At 41.5% G+C, this 25,164-nt stretch overlaps 1 protein-coding gene across 1 annotated transcript in view; it reads right to left on the bottom strand.

Annotated features, from left to right (window-relative positions):
• Window positions 1-1,337: 1,337 nt before the first annotated feature.
• ADAMTS5 (ADAM metallopeptidase with thrombospondin type 1 motif 5) overlaps window positions 1,338-25,164 on the bottom strand; it is a 90,076-nt gene continuing 66,249 nt past the window's right edge. Inside the window, exons 3-8 of the mRNA XM_053307327.1 lie at window positions 22,340-22,507; window positions 13,274-13,557; window positions 10,830-11,013; window positions 10,038-10,213; window positions 7,788-7,963; window positions 1,338-5,851 (exon numbers count right to left, since the gene is read on the bottom strand). Coding sequence (XP_053163302.1) covers window positions 5,281-5,851; window positions 7,788-7,963; window positions 10,038-10,213; window positions 10,830-11,013; window positions 13,274-13,557; window positions 22,340-22,507 — 1,559 coding nt within the window. The 3' untranslated portion in view covers window positions 1,338-5,280. The remainder of the gene's footprint in view (window positions 5,852-7,787; window positions 7,964-10,037; window positions 10,214-10,829; window positions 11,014-13,273; window positions 13,558-22,339; window positions 22,508-25,164) is intronic.

Raw genomic sequence — 25,164 nt, forward strand, 5'->3', positions numbered from 1 at the left:
GGGAATTTATGGAGTTGACTTACAGAATTTGCGTACCTATCTTTGAATATTTTTTATGTTCTAGAGGGTCTAAGTGTACACATTTTGAGTACAAAGCAAGCTATTGGGTAGTATTCAGTCAAAAACCAAGTATTAAAAGTTATTTGCTAATGCCAATTTTTTTTTATTGTGGAACTAGATGAAGTAGCAGTGTTAGAAAACTAAGTACATGGAAGGGAAAGCTAATCAAGAACCCCTTTTGAGACAATGCCATGTACTGAAACATTATGTACATGTGTTTGACATTTTGGTCTATATAAATTAACATCAGCCATCAGGTTGCTGGATTTCTGACTCATTCAAGAAGGCAGATTCTTGGTCAACTTTGATAAAGGGCATTATGCATTTTTTGAATAGTCAATCTGAGTGTAGTTGATAAGTTTGTTTTGTGGAGTGGTAATGAGCAATATGATTTATGTGGAATTCTTCATAGCATTTAGTAAGTGACTGAATTTTTTCTAATGCTCACTCATATTTTTCTTTAGTGCCCAATTGTGCACTGGCTTTATTGGAAGCCAACTGCTTCAGCTGTATCACAAAATTTGCCAGTTATATCATGTGTGAAATATTGGTGTCTTTCCGTTTTTATGGTCATTTTAAAAAGACTCCTCAAGTTATGTCAGTTGTGTCTGAATTCACTAGGAATTTGTTGGAACCATGTGGATGGAACCAAGTGGTGCTGTGAATCAGCAAATGGAGATAACTAACTGAGATGATGAACTGGCTTCCAAGTCCTTTACTAAAATACTTCAAAATCACTAATGTATTTTGTGCTACACTGCTGCTTATTTCAGATTTGAACCACTGAAGACACATTTAAACCGGTGAGATCATTCCAATATTACCTGAAGTTGCCCAGAGATTGCAGCATTTGCAGTTTGATTTATGAAAAGGTCACGATTCAGGCCCATTGTCTTGTTAACCATGTTATATTGTAATTTTTACCCATATTTCAAGTAGTAATCTTTTGGAATACATTACCCACCAGTTTTGTCTATCCACGAGCCTCTTTTTGTTTTGTGGTTCCTAGTAACTACAAGCTTTGATAACAATGTGCTGCAAAGTAGTTTTTTTAAAGAAAGAAAAAACTGTGGTTGAAAAATATCAGTGAACATATAAGATACATACACATATGTATGTATGTGCATTCTATATGTTTATATAAGTAATACACACATGCTTCCATACACGCAAGAATCTTTAGTCATACTATTTTTCATACTCACACATACATGCACCACATACACACACACATTCTTTAAAACAAAACAAAATAAAGACAATATAAAAGCAACCAGTGCTGTGCGTTGGTAAATTCACATAGTACTTTCCACTCAAATATACGGCTTTTTAAAAAACAAGGGTACGACAGACAAAGCAGTAATAGCAAAACATTTTAAATATAGAAGAATGTTCACAATTGGCACTTCACGTTAAATAAGAATAAATAAATTCATTACATCCATTCACATACCAATTTGTAAAAACAATAAATTATTTTTTTCAGTGCTACTTTGCTTTTTAGGTTTTTTGTGTTTTTTAAAAACAACTAGTCAATCACTAACATTTCCTCCCACTTCCACTCATAAGATAGACTGTTTCAATGGGAAGGTTTTATGGTCAACATATTGACCATTTTCAATAGGTTTTGGTGGCAATCTTCAATCTACTAGTCTCCAGTGAGTTCTCTACAATGACACCATGTGGTCTGAAGGTTATAGTTTGGTTTTCTAGTGTTAAACGTAATTCAGAAAGCCAGCTTTCATTGCTGAGGCTAGTGGGATGGCTCCATTTAATGCAGAGATTCTCAGAATTATAATAGCAGTTGTGACTTTATCATTCGATGTGTTCCTATTTAGTTAGTATAATTGTCAGAGAAATATAGAATAACCCAGCAGTCAATCAGGCAGTGATTATATCAGAGTCCTTGCAACTGACCTGATTCCAACACTATAAAAATGATGCAATTGACACCAGTTTCACATTGTGAGTGCACAATACAATGTGGCAGGAACTGGAGATGTAACACAAATAGTACAGAAAGATGTAGGAAAAGGCAAAAACATACAATCCTCTTTCATGTTTCCTTTCTTGCCAAAATTAATTAGCAAATGTGTCAGCAATCATACTACAATAACAAAGCTGTGAAATTAACATTTTTTCCATACGTTAATCTAAGTTATGCAACCAAAACCACCATTTATACCACCTCTGTACTTGGCTTCATTTCAGTTGCTTCTCCCCCTTTGAGTTCTCCTTTTATTGTTCTTGAATAGATTCTGTTCATTTTAAGGCTTCCTGTATGACAAATCTTAAGTGTAAGGGGAAACTAATACACTGATGTAACTCTATTTGAGTTATCTCAAGCACCTCAGGATTGTGCACCTCAGGATTCTGTTCAAAAGGAATTTGTGTAGGAAAGCTTCAAGAAGACAGTTGAACCTCAAGGTGGGGCCAAATAAGATTTATTCTTGAAAATAATAAATATTTTAAATAATCACACCAGCTTGATGCTCTTTTTTTAAAAAAAAATGTTGGTGCTACTACCTTTTTTAGAGAGAGAAATCAGCCATATCCCCTGATGATTAGGAAATGTTAATCTTTGATTATGCACTTAAGCATTTTTAAAAAGAAATTATCTATGGTACAAGAGAATGGCTAAAAAGTCTAGAAACTGACATAATTTGGACTAGAACATGATTGAAATAATGCACTAAACTGACATTTCTTCCCATCTCATATGGAGCAGCTCTTTGGATCAGGAATCAGATGTTTCTCAGATGCACATTTTTATTTTGTTTCTTTCAATAGAACACACATTCTGATACTCATCTTGATGTGCATTTCTGTCTCTATTCACATTCTGCCACAATTAATCATGTGTACCTTCATGAGACTAGAGCTCTATTGGTACATAGCTGTCTTTTTCTATATCCATGCACTTTCTGGAGGCCACACTTAAAAACAAAACTGTCTGGACTTCCACATTGTGTACCTAACAAAAGCACCTTCATTTTTCAATCATGTAATGATCTGCAGAGATGAGAATGCAACTGTCACTCATCACAGATGACCTCCTGTTATCATTAGGGTACTCCCTCAAAACTGGGAATGAAATTTCAGTGATTAACGAAATCAGGATATTTAGAATCTAATCTTGACTCTCCTGAAATCCATAACTAATTCCCATGGAGGTCTGAGAGGTTAGAAACTATTTATTTCAATATTTGTGGAGGATATTAGGAGCAGAGGTGAATTTATTTTCATCTGTTATTATGATGAAAATAAATTCACCTCTGAATTTACCCATACTCAATATTTTATTCATATTACATAAACATGATCCAATTGTTAATTAATTTCATTAGATTTCCGATGAGGTATTTATCTGTAACCTTGCAAAAACTGAAAACTTCTTTGCCTATGAAAAATATCTCTTTGCTCTGTGGAAATGATCTGTAGAAAATTGACCAACATGATCCTCAGCCCTTTAGCAGCGAAGGCAGATTGTGGATCTGCCAGCAGCCCTCAGTGCCCTTGTGCTGCAGACTGCTTTGTGCAGTGGACTGAGTGTGGAGCGGTCTAAAAGCCTTTCTACGTGTATAAGTCTGTTCATGAGGGTCACACAGCCCTCGCGAACAGATTTATACAAGGAGAAAGGGCTTTTGAGACAAGAGAGAGAAGCAACAATCTCTCCCCTTCCCCCTCCGCTCCCAGTCTGCTGCACAAAGAAGCCTTCCGTGAAGGCTGCTTGCAGATCCACAGCCCTCCTTCCATTGTCAGGGAGCTGCGGATCATATCAGCTACCAGCACCTGCTGCAACTACCATGTCAGACCTGTATCTTAAAAAAATATGCAGTTTTCAAGCATAAATGTTTTCTGTTTTTAAAAATAGTGCATGGGTATCCTAGCGGTTTACAGGCATGGGTGTGTTCATGTGCACATGAAAAAAATGCCCCATTCATTTCAACAGAAAGACCAAGTCTACTTGTACAAAAGACTGCACCTTCACATTGGGGCCCCCATTCAAAATAATGGGGCAATTTGGACATTAGATCTTGGATAAACCATCCAGACCAGGGTATTTGACGAAAGTTAGAAATACTGGACCAATCATTGCTAAATGCAAGAAACCACTTGCTTTTTTTTGACAACTAGTTTTTCAATAGACAATTGATACATTACACATTGTTAGATTTCCAGTAGAAGCCACAATAAAACTAACAGAGAAAATATGTGAACAGGCTTGAAAATATTTGAACTAGAAAACACTTGGGGCATGATATAATGCCTCACCAAGTCCTCCTTCCCTTCTCCCTCTTCTGCCTGTGGAATTCCCTTCCTCTGACCCTCTTCTTGGTTAGTCTTCCTGTCATGTAGATGGCTGCACATGCCCTATGGTGTATGTGGGGGCACAGTCTAGATTGTGTTGTTGATTATTTTCATAGATATTTTTTGTTCTCTAAATTACTAATATATAATAGAGTATGTTCTTTTTTCTCCCTTTCTTTAAAAGAAGCATACTAGCAGCTATTTTTTTTTCCTGGCTGCGGAAGTATCCATGGATGAGAGTTTCTAGTTAAAAAGGCATTAATATTGAACCAAACTCTGTTGTCAGGAAACTCCTAGAATGGAAATGATTTCCTGTTGTCAAAAGTGTATTAAATCTTTAAAAAAGCAGCAAGATCTCAGTTTTCCAGTAAAATATCCACAGCCATTTTTGAAAAGGTGGAATTCACAATGGCTACAGAGATACTTTGGTCAATCACTTGTATCATATAGAAAGGTTGTTCTTTCAAATGAAGATCAAGTGAAATAAAATGACATACCAAAGCAAAGGTATTTACAAATAGTATAAAATAAGCTATTGTGGTATCATGGGTATCTATGACAAGTTGTCTAAGGACATACTGTGTTAGAGGTAGGTGAGAAAAGGGAGATGATTCTGTAACCTTCAGATAAATCATTATCACCCATTCACTGGTTTATCCTCTTCTTATTTGCAGATACAGAGGGCTTGTAACAACTAATGCTTAGTGCCTTTGACATATTTAAGATCTTCTCACTATCACTAGCAGTGCATATCTTCATTTGGTCCACATAGGCAGATTCTGCCCATAATTTCAGACTATATGAAAGTAAGTTGAAGTGTTGGCATTTCTCTGTGCCTGGGTAGACTTTGTGTCACAATGTCAACTATGACTTAACAAGACTCCTTTTTAAGAAGCTCACAACCACAGGTTAACATTTTTTTAGCAAGCACTGCTTGAATGCTGAAGGTCTTTGAGACAGAAGACATCCTTTAGCTAATTTTCCATTCCCATCTTTACACTGAACAGTTCTTGTGTGCCAGCCTGTATCGCATGTTCGAGAGCAAGAAAGCCATGGTCCAGTCACCCACTGAGGTTGTGTGAGGGCTGGTGACACTTTGTTACTACTGCTGTTGCTAGTGACAGAGTTTGTCATTTGGGCTTGCTTCTTTGGCACATAGAAACTGTAACGAACATCCAGTGGTTTTGTTGGGTCAGTTGCAAGAATTTGTACTACAAGGATCTCTTTTGTGCCTGTATGCCCCATTGCATGCAAGAAATCATCTTTATGACTCCAGCCACTGTAGTTCATGACGGTTCCATTGAGGTCGATGATGGTTTCCGAAGTTGAGATCATGTACTTTCCATTGACAAGGTACTCACCATTTTTCTTCTTTAGGGCCAAATAAGCTGTAAACCTGCTCTGGTCTTTAGCTTTGAACTGTCGAATTTTGATGTGTGTTGCTCCTTCTGGTATTTTCACAATATCAGTGTAACCCTTACTGAAATGGGAAAGTACATGTTAGTAACAAAGATATGAGTATTATTTCAAAATCCCAGAACTATGGGAAGTACTTTGCTTACTTGGCTGTGATCTGGAACAAACTTTTGAGTGCATTACACCCAAGCCTCATCTCTACAGAAGAGGAGCTAATTTAAATTCCACTGAAGCCAATGGAAGTATACCACTTTTTGCCATGGTGAAAAAGATTTCAGGATACTACAGAAGTGGTAATATGTAACTAGCTAATATATTTCATACTATATATTTTATTTACATTGGCTAACAATGATGTACAGAATTACAGAGTAGGGATGTGGCTGAACTGGTTTGAGCACTTGCAGGGAAATAAGAAAGCTAACTTTAAGAAAAAGTTCAGGTGCTAACCTACTCTCTGCTGCCCCTTCTAGCTTCCTGTTGGGGTGGCTTGGGCGCCACATGCATGGGCGCCGTTTGCATGGTCAGCATGGTGTTGCTGACCACACAAATGATGCTGGCGTATGTGCAGATGCCATGTGCATGCTGATGGTGCACAAACCTTTTTGGAATACATGCTGCAGGAAGCTGGAAGGGGTGGTGGGGAGCAGGTAAGCACTTGCTCTTATTTTCCTGAAAATAACCTTTCTAATTTACCTGCAAATGCTTGAACAGCATTGTGCCCTGTGGCTACTATGGACTTCAAAGTGATGCTGTTCCAAAGCAGTGGATATGGAAGCAGTATTTTCACAGGTTTCCCCATTATCATGAATGGGGAAACCTGCAGAAATGCTGCTTCTGTATCTATTGCTTTTGAAAAGCATCAGGGCTGCTTGTGAAGTCTGCAGCAGTCCTGCGGTGTAGTGTTATGGCTCCATAATGCTGCACATCATGTTAGCCATTATATATATCTGAAGAAAATGTTACAGTATTCATCTCATGTGTTAATAAAGTTGCATATGATTAGGTTTCAAGGCAAGAAACCCACCTGTATTGACTGCTTATACATTAATGTTATGGGTTGGAAATATAATGCAATGCATATGAAAGAATAAAAGTAACTGGGTAATATTTAGGCATGTGAATGTGTGTGCACACACAAAGTGATTAGTGGGGAAAAAACCAGGAGTATGCTGAATTCTCCAAAAATCTAATGGTTCATTAGTAAAGTTCTAAAGCTTTGCATTAGGACTTAAGTGGAAAATGCCCTAAATACTTCTAGTAGGTTGATTAGAACTGCAGAAAATCCTAAAATATTTTTTAAACACTAAGATGGTATCACACTAAAAGTGTTTTAAAGAGTTACTTAATAGACATAAATGGAATATACACCTTTATAAAATATTAGTATTACTTATTGTACTATGATATTAGTACTACTATTGCTGAATGTGGGTACAGTCCAGATCTGTGTCGGACACTCCAATTCATTTAGAGAGGCCTACACAGAACTTACCCGGACAGAACAGCAATAGCAATGTGGGGGAATCGTGTGGCCCCTCCTTTCCACAATGCAGAAAACCCAAAGTGCCAGCCAGGCTGTCTGTGGATGTGTCTGTGATTTTTTACCCCAGCCTCAAAAGAGCAGAGAAAAATCACTACACCACTGCAGTGCTCAAGTGAATGTAAGAACGAAGGCATTCAGAACCTAGTCAAATGACCTTGTTTAGCACATTTAAAACTGAAATTACCCTGTGAAAATAATAAGTAGGGTTTGACAGTAGTCATAACTGATTCATACAACTAAGCTACCAGCTACTATGAATAGTGTGTCTGATCTAGTAAACAGCCCAGCATTATCAAGAGATATACCTATTCAATGATAATTACTATCTCAAGTGGTCATCTGAACTGGCATTTAGGAAACTCGGAATGAAGATAGGTGTAGTGTCAGTGATTTCCATGCACATTTGCTGCAATCTTAAGCATCTCTTTTTAGGGCAGAGAATGGCTATTCTTACCTCTTTTTATTAAAAGTTCCCATAATTTTTGTGCAGCTGGAGTTGTCTCCTCCACAGATGCCACATCTATCGTACTGGAGCTTTGAGCCAATAATGCCATCACATCCTGTTCTCACACATTTGCCACGGACACATACTGAATTGCTATACGGCCTACATTCTGTTCCATCAGTTACCTGTGTAATGAAGTTGTCGCTGGTTAAAATTATAAATTTTAAGGTATATTTGGGGATGATTGATCAGTGAACATTGTTATATATTATCATTACTGGCACCTGTCCAGGCACTGAGGTTGGACACCATTTTTTTTCATTTAGCACATCTGTCCAATTATAGATGGCTGGAATATTTCCTTCTTCCTCACTTGCAAGTGGGTGACCCAGTTATGGGGAATCTTCAAAATCACAGTGATGGTTTTATGAATTAGTAAAGATGGAAGATGTTTGTGGATGAAAATGGGTAGGACATGACTGCCACTGTAACATCTTTTCACTACTGTCAGTAATATTACTCCTCTTCAGGCATTCTAAACCTAGGTACACTGTACATGGGTAGACAACACTCCTGGGTAGGAGTGTGCTGTCTAGCCATGCCCTATGATGTCAATGCACTCCTTAGCCATACCCCCTGTGCCCCATGTCTGAGGAGGGCAAAGCTGAACGACGGACACCTGTTTTGTGTAATTTAGGATTCTGGAATGCCCAGAGTTTGAAACTGCATGGGGGAGTTTCTGCTGCCCTCCTCAGACAAGTGATGCACCTGGGGAGAAAGGGAGATGGATAATCTTGGGGTGACTGGTTAGCTGATCTTCTCTCATTTGTCATCTTTGATGTTTCCCCATTTAGAACTCCTGAAGATTGTGTTATGCAATACAGGCAAAGTTTTGCAAGAAGTGTATACTGTTATGGTGGCAACCAAATATTCACCCACTTTTGACAGCAAATTTCAGTTATGGTGCAATATATGGTTACTACATGCCCACCAGTGCTCCCTGTAACAGAGATTCCCAGATGTTGTTGACTACAACTCCCATCATTCCTAGCTGCAATGGCCTTTGGCTGGGGATTGTGGGAGTTGTAGTCAACAACGTCTGGGAATCCCTGTTACTGGGAGCACTGATGTCCACACATCACACTGGGTAAAAGTGTAGCTATAGATGAGCTAGCGTGAATTATCACCAGCTTTATATTTGTTATACACATAACTTGTCTCTCCAACATCCCATTTCCACCTTTGGGATGCAGCAGTTCTTCGCTATTAACAAACAACACAGTGCTTTTGAGACCCTTGCAACTGTCAACACCAATGGGCAAGACACACATCATAGCTGGGATCTTCAGCTACCTATGGAAGAATTAATTAACGAATTAACCGCCTTCTAGGGATGTGCATGAACCTGTTCGGAGGCCCTTTTATGGAGGCCCTTTTAAGGCCCCTTTTACGGGCCTCCAATCAGGTTCTAACACTGGGGCAGTTCAAAGTTCGACGCTGGCAGGGGTGCCGCTTTAAGGGTGGGGGAGGGTGCACTTACCCCTCACACCACTTTCCCCCCGTCGGCGCTCATTACTGGTAAAAAGCTTTGGGGTGGCAGCATACCTCCCTGCCGCCCCTTTCCCCTCCTCGGCTGGAAATGGCCGGATGTCCTGGGTGCGTGTGCGCACGTCAGACATGCGGAAGCACACCCGGGACTTCCGGCCAAAGAGGGGGAAGGGGTGGCAGAGAGGTATGCTGCCACCCCGAAGGTTTTTACCAGTAATGAGTGCCAGCAGGGGAAAGGTGGTGGGAGGGGTAAGTGCACCCTCTCCCGCCATTGAAGCGGCACCCCTGTTGGCGTCGAATTGCCCAGCCGTGGTTCCGTGCACATCCCTACCACCTTCATAAGTTTTCATATGAAGTTCTAGTAAAACTGACATAGAATAATAATAATCAGCAGCTCCCCATGTGCATTCATGCTCCAGTTTTGTTGGAAGTTGCTGATTTCATTCTTATCAATCAGCTAAGTTTCATTCTTATCAATCAGAGGGATATATAATACTAAGTGTGGTAATGATTTTAGGCAGTTGTATCCCAGTGCTTTTTGTTCTTGGCCGCAGGCCAGGTCCTAAGCTAAATGGACTTCACTGTACCTGGGCTAAAGTAACATTGTTACCTTAGACTTAGGTAGCCCTAGATACCCTTGTTATACATAAAAGTTTAGAACACAAAATACCTCCATATCTGAAAGAAAAGCAGTTATAAAAACACTTTTACCTTTTGAGAGAAAACTACGTAGTAGCCAGTTCCTTTCGCTCGACAGGTGAGCTTGCAAACATCTCCTGGAAGCACTCCTGCATATTTGGGGACCCATTCTACAAAGGTTTTGACACCTTTTGCATCTGACTGGTAGCCATTTCTTGCTTCACATTGTTCCTGACGAAAAGCTTTAGCTGGAGAATGATTATTCATTATGAATTATTTAAAGATATTTTCTCACAGTTAACATGCACATAAAGCATGCATCATTTCTAACATACATTTTCTTAGAATCACAGAGTCAAGAGAGATCCAAGACCATCTGTCACATCATAGGCAATGTAAGGCCCATGGGTCTTATCAGCAAACAACAACAAGAAGACACCCTTCAACTTTCAATCAATGATGCTCCACATTGCCACCCTATGGTGGCACAACTGTATGAATGGTGCTGTATGAGTTATGTCATGGTGACTCAACTGTAGGGCAGACATTGTAGAAGAAAAGTGTGGGGAGGGGAGAAAATTTACTAAGAAAAGCCTTGGTAGGCTAGATGCATCCCAAATGCCTTATGACAACTACCAGTAATTTACTCCAAGCCCTGAAAGGTGCTTGCATGACCTGTCTAGGTATGTTCAATGTATATTTGACATATAATGTGATTTGATCTTAGAGCCTTTACAGACACTGTCACATTCCCTAACGGCATCACCATTACACTACAGATAGTAAGAAATGGCATAAGCGTAACACATAAGCAGGGCTTCTGCAATGTCTGGTAATGTTAGCTTTGTTATATGGAAAACATACCATTTGCAGGACAGGGCAGGATGTTACAGGAACGATAGATGGCCCGCTTTCCTGTACAATACCGACCATTGTTTCTAGGTGCTGGGTTATTGCAGTGACGATAGGCAAACTGAACACCTCCACCACACGTACGAGAACACTGTCCCCATGGGCCCCAGGAGCCCCAGTTCCCATGGTTTGAAGCCTGAAAGAAAAGATTATGGGTTATAAAAAGCCATCAGCCAAATCTGGGAACAAGACATAGCATTTGAGTGCCATTCACCGGCATTTTGTGTCTTAAGTGTCCTAGTTCCATCCATTCATTTTGCGCGCTCTCTCTCTCTCTCTCTCTCTGTGTATGTATGTATGTATATGTATGTGCACACACATGCACACACATACAGAAACTTTAATCGAACAATATAACAAATCATGTTGTTGGAAAAACACCTATTTACTTCCTTGAAACATATTGTACAGTGAATTACTGAATTGAAGAGGTCAAAAGTACTAAAAGATAGCATACTAATCCTCTGAGCTGAGGAAGAACAGTACTCAACACTTCTAATAAAAGCAGGTTCCAGACCTGTGAAAAATGCCTCCCTAGCCCCACCCTGGCTACTGATTACTCTGGGTAGAGACAGTGTTTTGATTTCTTCTTCTTCTGGATTTAGTCAGTGACCCCCATACTGCTCAGTGAGCCACAGTCCAAGGGGCATGTTCACTGCTTCTCAGGCACTGTAAAGCACCCTCATGCAGCTCCTGATGTCTCGGCTGCTGCATGCCAACTTAGGAGTGCATAAATGCAGTTGCAACAGTGCTCCCACTATTCACAATGGCAGTACTGTCGCAGCTGCATTGATATACTCCTCATGAGACATGCAGCAGCCCTGCCATCAGAAATAGCGTGGGTATGCTTTACAGTGCCTCAGCAGCAGTGAGCATGCCTCTCACTTGAGCTGGCAGCTTGCTGTACAGTCTAGAGGGCTTAAGCTGTGTTCTGAAGTGCTATTAGGAATCACAGCAAGGTGGGCAAATAAATGAAATGTACAATGTACAGAAAGCTTTTTCTTTTTCTTTTTTAAAGTAGCCCAACCATAGTTCTAACTCTAGTGGCTTGATTCCCTACAGATTTGTTCTTGCACCAAGAACGTTCGCCCCCTCCAAACAAATAAAGTATACAAATGTAAAGACTGGTAAATAAGAATAACTAGCTGACCTGGTACAGAGCATCGGCACCCCTAGTTCTCCCTGTCTCTCCTCCCTCCCTTCAATCCCAATTTGTCCCCGCCCCCTTCAGCCCCAGCTGCCCCTTCCTCTCGCCACCTGGCGGCCGGCCTGGCTGCCGCTTTGCTTCCTCTTGCCACCTGGTGAGATTCTGTGCCACTGACTCTGTGCTTGTGGTGCTGATTTTCCCATCAGCTCTACAGGGTTGACACAATCCTTAGGAGTCACAGAGCTCTCTGTGCTCACTAGCAGTGTGGACGTGATTTGTTGTACTAGCACAGAGCTAACGTATGCACCCTCCTCTTCCTTTGGCAGGGTGCTGCACAGTATGTAAGCCACCAGAAATAAAAACAGAACATAAATAGTACATCTTCTGCACATCTCAGTTACATTTGTTTCCAGGGAGGTGATAGCCTCTGCTGTAGAATGCATACTTTATGAAGTACATGGGGATCTATTCTAAATGACTCAATTCAAATCTGTGTACAGAATCAACTACTAATATGAGCTTCTTTTGTTCCAACTTGTATACAGCATGCTTGAATTATCCCAATATTTCACAACAATGTTCACCTAAAATTTTACTTTGTAGAAGTTTTTTTGTAGTACTTCTCAATAACTGATTTTCTAGCATGCCTGATTTTCCTAACTTCAGCGTGGTAATGTACAGTTCTCCCAACTGCAGACTTACTTCATTTATCCTTGTTTGGGTTAGTCGAGTTGTGCTAGTGCCTTAAGCTGTTGTCATTCTAACACAGCAGTTAAGTGAAATTATCTCAAAAAACCCAGAGACTGCATGCAATGAACCAGTCAGCACTATCACAGCTTCACTGGATCCTGGGGCAGTCACTACACCAAGAAATGTCAGGCTGCAGAACAGCTTCCCCACTCTGTGCACAGCAAATTAATTGGCTGCACATCTAATGCACAGCCAATGTTCAGTCAACCAGCTCACACAGTCATATTTATGTACTCATTCATTTTCCACTTGCATTATATGCTTTACTACTCAGCCAGCAGAAGACACATTTCAAAGCTCTCTAGAAAATTTCATTTCCCAATTGAGTAGATGAGAGTTTCAGTATCAGCTGTGTCCTAATAAAGAGAAGTGGGAAGCCTAGCCTACTTGCCTCATTCTGTCAAGTAATTATTCCATTTGAATGTACACTTAAAACAGGCCCTAGCATAATTAGCTCCTGTACAATTTCACCTGGTTTGATCCTTAAAATAGAACATACCGAATAATATTTTTTCTTTGTTTTATCAACACATTTCCCTTGAAGGCAGATCCTTCCTTTTCCGCATGGCGTCCCCTCCACAGCAGGGAGCTTTTTGGTCAAACACACCATCTGACCTTGGCGAACAACCGCACACCACAGTCGAGAGCACACATCCATTCCAGGACATACTGTGTATTCAGGCCCAAATGCCAGCTTGCATTGACGGATGGCATCATATGTTTGTCCTGGAAGCTCCTCAGGACCCAAGATCTGTTTCCGTGGTTGATCCAGTAAACAGTTACCTGAAAGGACAACCCAGTTTATAATTTGCTTCCTCTCTGTGATGCTTGCCATACCTCCAAGCTTCCAAACTAGATAAAGTGATCAAGATTTGTTCACAATATTCACCTTTCAATCAGATAATATCTGGAAAGTCCAACTAAAACCTCTTGTGACTCTAAGCAAACTCTGCTTTTACAATAAATACTTCATCTCATAGGCAAAATTCATGATCCATTTATATTTGAGTAGTCCCACTAGAGTGAGTGATTTGTAAATCATAACTAAAGTGTGTGTGTGTATAAACACACACACACACACACACACAACATCCATCCATCTCCTAGCCAAATAGCAGGTTTTTCTGATTTACATTTCAGTTTATAATTTGCATCATCAGCTTCAGAGTTGGATATGAAATGTTCTTTTTGCATTGCTTCCATGTGCCCAAAGTCACTCTGCGAGTGAGATCTTCCACATTTATCACGAGACCTAGAGATATTTCAAAATAAACAAAGCTGCCATTTAAACATGCTGAGGCACACCACTGCTGAAAAGGTAAATCTTCTTAAGGAAAGCCAGAAAAAGCATGACATCGAGTTGCAGCCAAGAGAAGCATTTCAGAACAAGGAGGGGGGGAAAGTCTCCAAATCAAAACAAAACAAAATCAACACATGAAAGGCAATGCCAGTGGCAAATGTTCATTGAACATACCTGAAAAGCAAGGAGAGCCACAGACCCAATTGCAAACAGTCCATGTATTTTACAAATGGAAAAGAACACTGTGTAAGGCATAATGTTGTTATCTGCAATGTTAAGCATCTTCTTGGCATACTCTCCTTTGGGGGCGGGGGGAAGCCAAGCAACACAGGGAAATGTCTTGGAAATGTTGTTCTAGGGGATTTCCCACCACCCCAAGAAGTAACTGGCTCGTATGCTGATACAGGACACTCTAACAAACCTGAACAGCTCTCTGTCTTGTTTACAGCCTTTATGAGAGTAAATACCTTATAAGAGTCCTGTGTGGGTGACTGTGGTCTAGTAAAGCATCATTTCTCATCCGCCAAAATAGATTGCCACAACCTGTCTTCCTCTGCAGCAATTGCCAACTTCCACTTGATCATGGCTGAAAGCATGCAGAATATAAATATTTCCTAACTTCAGTGCTTTAGAAAATATAATGGGGATGCCAGCACAGACCCATATTTCAAAACATTCCTTTTTAATGAAAATCAGTGACCGCTCAGTTTCCTCTAGAGAATTTGCCCAGTGCAATCCTTTGCTTCTCCCCCTGTGATTGGCACAACTTTCAGCAGCATCGTTTGCTTCTGAGAAGTTTCTTTTCTTAAGTTTCTTACTGTGTCTGTTTTCTGATGACCTTGAGTCAACATGCAGTATATAACATTTCCCTAGGGCAGGAATTCCCAACTGCAGGTCTCCAGCAATGTTCTCTGTAAGAGGGATTCCCAGATATTGTTGACTACAACTCCCAGAATCCCCAGCCAAAGGCCATTGCAGCTGGGAATGCTTGAAGTTGTAGTTAGCAAAAGGGAACATTTACAGGGAACACTGGTCTCCGGATGCTATTGGACTACAACCCATTATCACCAGCCAGAGTGGACTTCAGCCATTGGGACCCCAGATATTGTAGTCTAACCACTTCTGTGGATCCAGGGTTGGGAACCTCTGCCTTAGGGAATACTTCACTGCATTGTAAAGATGAGAATCATGCCTCCTTGCTACTTGACATAACACTGCTACAAGATTCAGAATCATCCCTAAAAGAGGTCACTTGTTCTGTACCATATTTTGGAGCATGAGTAGAGTATTATGGCCAGCTTCTATGTGATGACAAGGGCTGCATGGTGAATAGTGTTTACTACTAGGATGCCCCTATGTCAGGGCTAACAGAATTCGATGCAGTCCTAGAAGCAAGTCATCAGCACATCATTAGAAAGAAAAGTGACTGCATAAACATCCACAGCCACTCTCACAGCATCTTAGAAACTCTGCCACTACCCACCAAAAGCAACACAGTGCACTGACAATAAAGCCACATGACCCATGGAGGTAAGGCACAATCAGCATGCAGCAATTGCTAAAACACCATGCTGAAACTAAAGACCACAGCTCCTCACAACAGGAAAATGCTCCTCCGATAGATAATTTGAATGAAACTATTCTAATTAACTATTATTAGAATTTAAAAGTGGCTTGTTACCTATTGCACTAACATCCAAAAGCAACAATTTCCAGAGAGCAGCTATGTTCATCTATTGCAGTAAAAACAAAGAGTCTTGTGGCAACCAGTGTTTCCTGTACCAGGGATTCCCAAATGTTTATTAATTAATAATAACAATAATAATAATAATAGTGCATGGATAAAATTACAACACATCAACTACATAAGGCCACACTATTTGGGACAGCACTAATACTACGATATCTTTAATTTTTCTTTAGTTATCCTAGACCCTTGGAAAAGGCCCGATAATTAAAGTACAAATCCAGTCAATAACATCTGGGACTGTGTGTAAATAGCATAATAATAAAACAACTTTATTATTATAAACTACAACTCCCAGCATCCCTAGGTGCAGTGACCTTTGGTTAAGGATTATGGGAACTGAATTCAACAACATCTGGGAATCCCTGTTACAGGGAACGCAGGTGGCAACTGAAAGACTAACAAATGTATTTAGGACACTTGGGGGGGGGGGGGATGAGGCGAGCCCTAGTCCCTGAAGGCTTATGCTGCAATGTGTGTTAGTTTAAGGTGCCATAAATCAAAAGTTCATTTCAAAATCCCTGCATCTGAGGAAAAAATGTTCTTCAGGATACTTGTGACAGGTTCTCCAGGCATACAAAAGAGACTATGGGTGGGTTTATACACAGCGTGGAACCTATTTGCAAAGTTGGTAACTGACTTGGCAGTGACCATCTCAACCTACACCAGGACAGGAACCAGAGCTTCACTTGGGACACCAAATCTAGATGTGTAACCAAGATTTGAAATTGGCTTGCCAAAGTACTGCTTGCCTTGAGGTGTGTGCTACATCTGAACTCACACCCTTCACGAACCTGTTCCAGGTGATCACCCCCTTTGTAACTGGGACCAATGGCTGCAAGACGGTGGACACAGGGAAGGCTTGACAGATGAATGGCAGTGCAAGACAGGCTAGGGCAGCATCCAGGGCCTCACTGGGAGGTGTGGATGGGCCGTACCTCTGGCTCAACCCAACTTTCAAGAAATCGAGATATGTGACTGTCTGCCGTGCCAACTTCAGGTTGCCCCCATATCTCAGGCTGGAGGAACTGGAGATTCCCTGCTTTGTGTGAACCTGCCCCGTACGTTGCCTAAATAGACACATTGCTCTATACTAACCTATAAGCCTATTCACACAACCAGCCCTGCCTGGGTTGTGCTGCTCATGTGCAGCACCAGGATCGAGCCTGATCCCGGCGCTGCCCTCCCACCCAACCCAACTTTTAACCCCAGCCTTTAGCCGAGGTTAAACAAAAACCGCCCTGAGCCAGCTCGGAAGGGCGGTATAAAAATCAAATCAAATCAAATCAAATCAAATCAAATCAATCAATAAAATCTCAGGTTCATTTAACTTGGGCAGGTAATCATAAGAATGATTGCCATCGGGTTAGAAGGTTTCACCCCCGGCCCACCACCATTTCCAGCAGCGAGCAAGGATGGGGGGTGGCTGCTATATAAAAAGCAGCTGTTCCGCTGCATTCTTCGTCTTTGGAGGACCCAGAGCACACTTTCCCTCTGCTGCCTCCAGAGTGCCGACTGCCACCCCAGCGCTCGTGTGGGTATGCAACCAGCAAAGCTTTATTTTCGAGCTGATCATTTGTGGGGAGACATGTAGGAGCCTGTCTCCCGTCCTCCCTCTCCACTACCCACATAACAGGTCATGTGCATTACCTTCATGTATGGAATATTAGCAGCTGGTTCAGATGTTACACAGTTAAATCTTTCTTCTGTGCAATATCCCTGAGCCTTAGATACTTAAAAAAAAATTACATACAAAACAAGATTGGTTGTAATGTCTGAACCAACTGATCTCAGTTTATTCTAACCAATTTATGTGAAATAAACAGAGATCTGAACCCAGGGTTTGAAATGGGATTTGGATCTCAGTCCCCCCCCAAGAAAGCAAGGATAAGATGTCACAACTGATCTTGGTTTGTGCTTAACCTCAACTGAAAGTAGAATTCTTCAGAGGCTTGTTCGAGGAGCGAAAGGGGGAGAGCATGCTCCTGATTCTCAGATACATCACAAAGATTTAACTATGGTTTTACATGATATCTGAACTGGTCCTGTATGAATATGAAATCTACATTTGACATAACATTCTCATAGAAATAGTTTTCTATGTGGGTGCCAAAGGAACAGGTACATAACTACAACTCAATCTACAAGAAGGGGAAGGAGATAACACTGGCTGTCAAAGGCTTGCTCTTATCCACATGATTTATTTATTTATTTATTTTTAATTTATCAAATTAGTAACCGCCCCAAACTTTTGTCTCTGGGCAGTTCTATTGATCCCTATTCCAGATCCTGTTGTTGTTTAATTGGAGGGATGTATTCAAAAAATTCCTTCTGTATTTGAAGATCTTTGTAGTTTCTATCAATGTGTATGTTACATTTCTGGAAAATAGAGAAAAGGTACCAAGTACCCAGAAATATAACATTTGGCCTTCCATCAGGTAAAGATGAACCTTGAGACCTACACTCCTTTTTCTAAAAACATCCTGTTCTAGCTCTTGGGCAGACACATTTAGAAACTACAAACAAGCTTCCTTATTGCTTTTAAGTTCCAATTAATGGGTTAAAACGGTATTTTTGGTAGCTTACCAAGTGACCCTCAGTATTTACTTACCACATTGGTTATTCTAACAATAAACAGGAAAATAAATCAGCGACCCTGGAAGTTGGCAATTGCTGTATATGTGGATTAGGAAGTGGAAAGAGGCTAGAGCAGCCACCAAGAAGTAAGGTGGTGGCTGCAAGTAATCAGGAAGGCGGTGCTTGAGAAACACTCAACTGCAAATAGCTCTGCTCAAGATTACATTCTGCACTGCAATTGAAGGTTCAGGGAGTGGAAGGTTCAGATGTGGCTGCTGAAAGCTGGGTCACAGCATTGTCTTGGCAAACAGTTCTTCAATTCTGTTGCATTGCACATCAAGTGTTTCTTATGCTAGAGTCACAGCATGGAGGACCCTTGAAAAGCCTCTGAATCAAAGCTCAAGTTCTCCATGCAAAGTAGTTGTATTGAATGCATGGAGCAGAACTGGCAGGTTAGTCTGCAATTAGTTACTGAGATGTTTGTCACTCCAAACATTCAGAACTGAGTATTAGGCCTGTGCAAGTTCGTAAAGTCGGGATAGGATGTTGGAAATCCTGGCCCCCACCACGAGGAGACAGCAGAACTAAGGACAATTGTCCCTGGTCATCTAGTGGTGGGCTCTTTAATGGGTTACCCATCGCAGGGGCAGCTAGGTGGCTGAAGAGATCTGGGGGCAGGCAGGGAGTCACGCAGGGCAGCCTGGGAAAGTGTGTGGGCCGGCTGGGAGGAAGCGTGGGATAGCTGGGTACGGTAGTTCCACTAAATGTCTTCTGGAACACTGTCTAGCCAGGGTTCTAGAATGGGAGAAGAAACTTTCTGGACTAGTTTGGATGATACATCCTTTGGTCAGCTTGCATCTTGTATGGGAGGAGCACGTACCCTGACCTAATTTGATTTTCCACCCATTTCACCCCCACCCAATGTGATGTCCCATCTTCATATAGTCATTTGAGGGAAGGTTTGTCCAAACTGCCCCTATGCAGTTATGCAGGGCTGCACAGCTCTAGCCTTACAAATGTCATTGGAATAAAACTCCCATCATCTCTGACTACTGGCCACTGTGGCTGCGAATTATGGGAGCTGTAGTCCAACAACAGCTTGTAGAGGATTGAAGTTGTGAAACCCTGAATTATGCAGTAGTGGGATAGCATGCCAAAGCTTACACTTGCTCCCCCCCTCCCATGATGTTGAGGACGATGCACATGTCATCTAATCTGGCTCTCTGCCACTGCAGACACTGAAGTAGAGAGAGCAGCAGGGTTGTGGCTATGAAGCACGTTGGCATAAGATGAGTTGACAGGTGGTGTACTCCACTCAACCATCTTCAATCATTGGTCCTCCATGAGACCATAATATCTGCACAGGGCTACTCTGTAAAGTAGGAAGGCTCTGTGCTTGCACTGGCAATGACACGCAGCACAGGCAGTCCAATCCTAGTTATGTTTGCTGCCGCATAAGTGGATGGGGATCCTCGGAGGCAACATCAAATGCCCAGCCGCCAGATATGCCTTGGAAGCAACATCAAATATGTGTCCAACAATGCACCACACAATGAGCATGGTGCATTGGGGGGTACCCCTATGATTTGGGCGCTCTAGGCACCTGACTCTATGCATGCTCAGGCTGCTACAGCCCTTAACACCCATGAGTCGGGCGCTTAACCCCCATGAGTCGGGAACTCTAGGCGTCTGACTCTATGCATACTTGGGCTAAAGACCAGTGTAAAAAGTAGGATTAGGCGGGTGTGCTGTGCTGGGATCTGTGTGGATCCCAGCGCTGCACATGAGCAGACTAACCAAGGCTGGGCTGCCCTAGCCTAGGTTAAGCTGCTTGTGTGAATAGGCTTATTGTCTACCTTCTGGGAGTTCAAAAACATCAGGAATCTCAGGAGGAAATATGAAGATGTAGCATAAGGATGGGAGTCCACAGAGCAATTCTCTAACCACACAGACAGAGAAGACAGAACCCAACCATATGAAAGACTTTTGTAGTCTCCCAGGAACTGTAACATCTTAAAGAAGACACAAGAGCCAGCATGGCATAGTGGTTAGAGAGTTGGCCTGGGACCAGGAAGACCTGAGTTCAAATCCCCATTCAGCCATGAAGTTCACTGAGTGACTCTGGGCCAGTCATCTTAACCTAACCTACCTCACAGGTTGTTGTGAGGATAAACATAACTATGTACACTGCTCTGGGCTCCTTGGCAAAAGAGTGGGATAGAATTTTTTTAAAAAGTCAACACCAAAGCAATAATTAAAAAAGACAGACAACTGTAGATGCTTAACAAATGCTTAATAAAATAGCAGAATGCTGGAGATAATTTATACAAGATAATGGGATAAAACATCTGATTGCATGCAGCACCAAAACCATCCCACACACTTTTGCTTTTAAAAAGTTCTGTATGCATACAGCAAGTTTTTCATCCATAAGTATGCCAGTTGCCATAACAACTAGATCCATTCGTTCAGTTAAGTCATTTTTATCTAAGCATTCTGGAATTTGAAATGGTTGTTTAAAAGCTGCTGTTGCTTTCGAAGCTCAGTGAAGAATTTTAAGAGCATTTTGTTGTTATTAAGGAGAAGTTTGTAAAGAATTTAAAACTACTAATATTCACTAAATAAACTGAATTGCCAGCTCTCTGAAGCATAGGAACATAGGGAGCTGACTTTGACTATGGGTCCATTCAGCATGGTACTGTCTACGCCAGGCTTCCCCAAACTGCGGCCCTCCAGATGTTGCTGAACTACAACTTCCAGCATACCCAGCCACATAAAATTGTGTCTAGGGATGCTGGGAGTTGTAGTTCAGCAACATCTGGAGGGCCGCAGGTTGGGGAAGCCTGGTCTATGCTGACTGGCAGCAGCTTCTCCAATTTCAGACAGGAGTTTCTCCCAACCCTACGAGGAGATGCCAGAGATTGACCAAGGGACCTTCTGCTCAAGAGACTGGAAATGCTGGGTTAAAATCTCAGTTTGAGGCCTTGGTGTGATAGGTAGCCTTGAGCAAGTCATTTTGATCAAGTGCAAATTCTCCATTTGTAAATGGGAGATAACAGTATCCTACCTCACATGTTTGCTGTTAAAGTGAATGCAAGCAGGAATGTAAAGCAGTCCTACTACCCACTTATCAGCTGCTGTTGCTGCTACTGACTACAATTACTACCATTCACCATTGTATGATGCTGATGCTGCTACTACTACTACTACATTGTAGGGGAACCCCGAGGTGGAGTTAATCACCACAGGTAAACATGTGATCTTCATGTCAGGGCTTGCAGGGGGGACCCTATCAGGCAGGGGAAGAAGTAGACCTCAATACACCTACTTGGAAGTGTTCACACTGGCCCTGGCAGGGAGATGTTGCCTTGCAGTCAACAGACCGCATAGCTTCGCAGGATCAGGAGTGGCTCTTGTGAGATCTCAAGGCAAGATCTTGCAAGACTTGCCCCAGCTGTCAGGAGCTATATAAGGGAGGACTAGCCAGTGATGGGGCTAGTCAAGGAGGAGGGCTTAGTGTGGAAGGAGCTGTGGCGGGTAGGAACACTAGGGCAGGGCTGGTGAAAGGAACAAGCCCTGCCTATAAGCCTTAAAGCTCCTCCTGGCTGAAACTCTGAGGCCACCTCAACCTCCTTTGGCAGCAGAAGGCAGATGGCTGTACCGAGAGCTTGACATACATATTATCATCTACTAATATTTATTCCTCATTTAGACAATGGCAAAAAAGCACTGCTCCACAGTGTTTAGCAGTGAGAAACAAGTAACCAGGGTTGCCTTGCAACTACTGTGCTAGTATAAAAATTGTGAAAGCAACTCAAGGACTTCTTAAAACAATAGATACAAGGTTTCCATTTAAAAATGAGGGTTACAAATTATGTTTTTTAAAGCCACAGAAGCACACAAAGTTCAGCATGGTCTGATGCCAATATCTCCATACATACCATGGCCGTCATCCAGAAATTCTGTTATTGTTGCTGAAGTGCACTTGGACCATGGTTTGGAAGCATCAATACTTGTTAAGATGGAAGACATAAGTCGTTTATCTTCCATGGAACCAAAGTTCTCCTCACAGAATTTGGAGTCATCATGGGAGAGTCCAAGGAGGTGCCCTGTAAGAAGGAAATAAAGAAGCATAATGTTTTATTACTTAAATTGTACATTTGAAGAAGGTCTCGTTTTGGATATTTAAATTTTTAAATGAAACTATTTCCTCATGGTAATATACTGGCACTATGTTATATTAGTACAATGAACTAGTAAACATTATTGTATTTACCTGAATTCAAGACTAGGTTTTTCCCAAGTTCCTTGATATTAGAAATCAGGGGGTGACTTAAATTCAGAGTGCTCTTCCTTTTGGATAAATACAGATATAACCTGTATTTAACTTGTATTTTTAAAGAGGGTCATCTTAAATTAGAGTAATCTAGAGTAAAATTTAGAGGTAAATACAGTATTCTGAAATTTATTACCGGCTACAGTATGTGTTAAATTACTTGTTTGTAATAGGGCTGGAAGAGTCTTGAACAAGCTCAGCATCTTTGCTCCTAAGGCTTAGCACCTAGCCTTAAAAATAAATAAATCAGCATTTAGGGCTGAATTGCACAGTTGTGTCTGAGCTCTAATTAGTATCCGTGATTTGGACAAAAAAGACAACATTCCAAGAGGACAGCAAAGTTCAATGTAAAAGGTGCTCTCCAATGTGAAAATAGAATATTTCCAACACTGAACTGTTAAATATATCTATACGTATATCAGTAGGATTAGATAATGAACATTAGTATTTTTTAAAATGTTTCGAACTCAACCCCTTCCTCCTTCTACACTTAATTACCTTCTGAGCTCCTCTAATAGTAACTAGAGACAGATTAACTCCTGTGAGCTTAACTTACAATTGGGCTCAGTTCATGAAGCATGTTGTCCTAAATAGCTCAGTCCTTTCTGAACCCAACTGTGGGCCCTGTTGAATTACATCAAGCTCCCAATGACATTGTTGGGAGGGCCACAGGGTCCAAATCTCTCCCTACAAGCACCCAAGGGTGCTTTGCGTTGTATCCCACCTCCAATCTATTAATTTCTCTAAACCCCAAACAGTTGATGCTAGTCAATATAGATGATACTGAGCTAGATGGACCAACTGTGTGATTTGGTATAGGGCACCTTCATATGTACATGTAATTGCAAGTAGACTGTGAGGATGTTTAGATTTATACTGCAATAGACTGACAGGATTTTTTTAAAACACAGAGGTCTCTGTATAATCTTCTGTCTTTGTCAGTTCCAAATCCTTGAAAGGCCATCCCGAAACAAAGGATATCTTCAGGAAACATAAAGACAGTGCTGGCTTTGCTGTCTCAATGTCTGATGTTATCACAGTGAGTTCACCAAACCCATGGAATGAGTGGCACCAGGATGTACTCAGTGTTTTAAAGAAACTCTGGCCAGCCTACACTCAACACTTTACTGAGTTTTGATGTAACTGAGTTCATGTAATGCTTGTTTGCAACTGCCATCAAGTTTATTCTGACAAGTCTGGTGACATCTCACGGAAACGTCATCTAGGAAATTTGCTGCAGTTCCCTGTCCATTTTGGAATTTAGCATTCACCCAAGTGAGACTGTTTGCAGAGATGAGTGTCTGACGCCATGAGGGAAGTGAGTCTCAGTTTGGGCCTAAATGGCTCAATTTAGGGCATGCAACCTGACCTGGTGCAAACAGCCTAGGGTAGAAGAGCACCCAACCTGAATCCTTGAAGTTTTAGTAAAGCAAACTTTCCAACAATTTACATTGGAAGCTGCTTTATATGGAGTCAGACTGACCGGTAGTGGCCTCTCCAAGGTTTCAAGCAGCTGTCTTTCCCAGCCTTACCTGAAGAGGCCAGGGATTGAACTTCGACCTTCTGCATGCAAAGGAGGTGCTCTGCCACTGAGCTATGGCTCCATACCCATTTGAAGTAGGGTCTCAGGATGAAAGGCATGCCCTGAGGGGAGTCACTCGAATGGGCAAACATACTGTATTGTCTCAGGCTGCATATGCATGGGGACTCTCCTTGCAGCCCATCATCAGTAACTAGCCATGGGACCTCTCCGATGCTATTGTTCTTCCATTCTACTGAATGACGGTACTGCACAGTTCTCCTTCAGTACTGGTCCATATGGCTGGGAGCCCTGAGCTCCAAGCGGGGACAAGGGTGAAGGTTAAAATGCAATAATGAATTTCAGCACGGTGCATTTGTGCAATACAGCTTCCAATTCCACATGTTTTAGCTCTGTGCTAAATATTTCTGCTTCAATGTCTAGAAACGTGCCAGGATTATTATGAAAAGCAGCACTGTAACATTGCACAGCTGACACCTTAACAGAATAGTGATTACATGAACTTTTGGATATGTGTGTCCATATTTACAGAACCTATGAAGTTCATGTTGACTTTCCATTAGCTAAATCAAAACTATGCATTAAGTATTTATTCCACTATACCTTGCTTCATTATTTAGGCTACCCCCCGCCTCTACAGCTTGAAGTGGTGCCCAGTTTTCAGAGTGGTACAAGCCATTCCATGAAGATATTCTCTCTGCTTATATATGTAGTTCAATAACAGATTGCAGTAACTACAAATTTCCATCTGATTAGTTAAAAATCATGGCACATTTAACAACATTACAGTAACAATGCATTTTGCTAAGACTCAAACTCAGAAACCGTTTGTTCTGGGATAATCTTACTTAGTTCAGTTGTGCTTTAATAAGACTTGGGCATCTCAGTGT

This window comes from Hemicordylus capensis, chromosome 3 (assembly GCF_027244095.1).
Source record: "Hemicordylus capensis ecotype Gifberg chromosome 3, rHemCap1.1.pri, whole genome shotgun sequence".
Lineage (NCBI taxonomy): Eukaryota > Metazoa > Chordata > Lepidosauria > Squamata > Cordylidae > Hemicordylus > Hemicordylus capensis.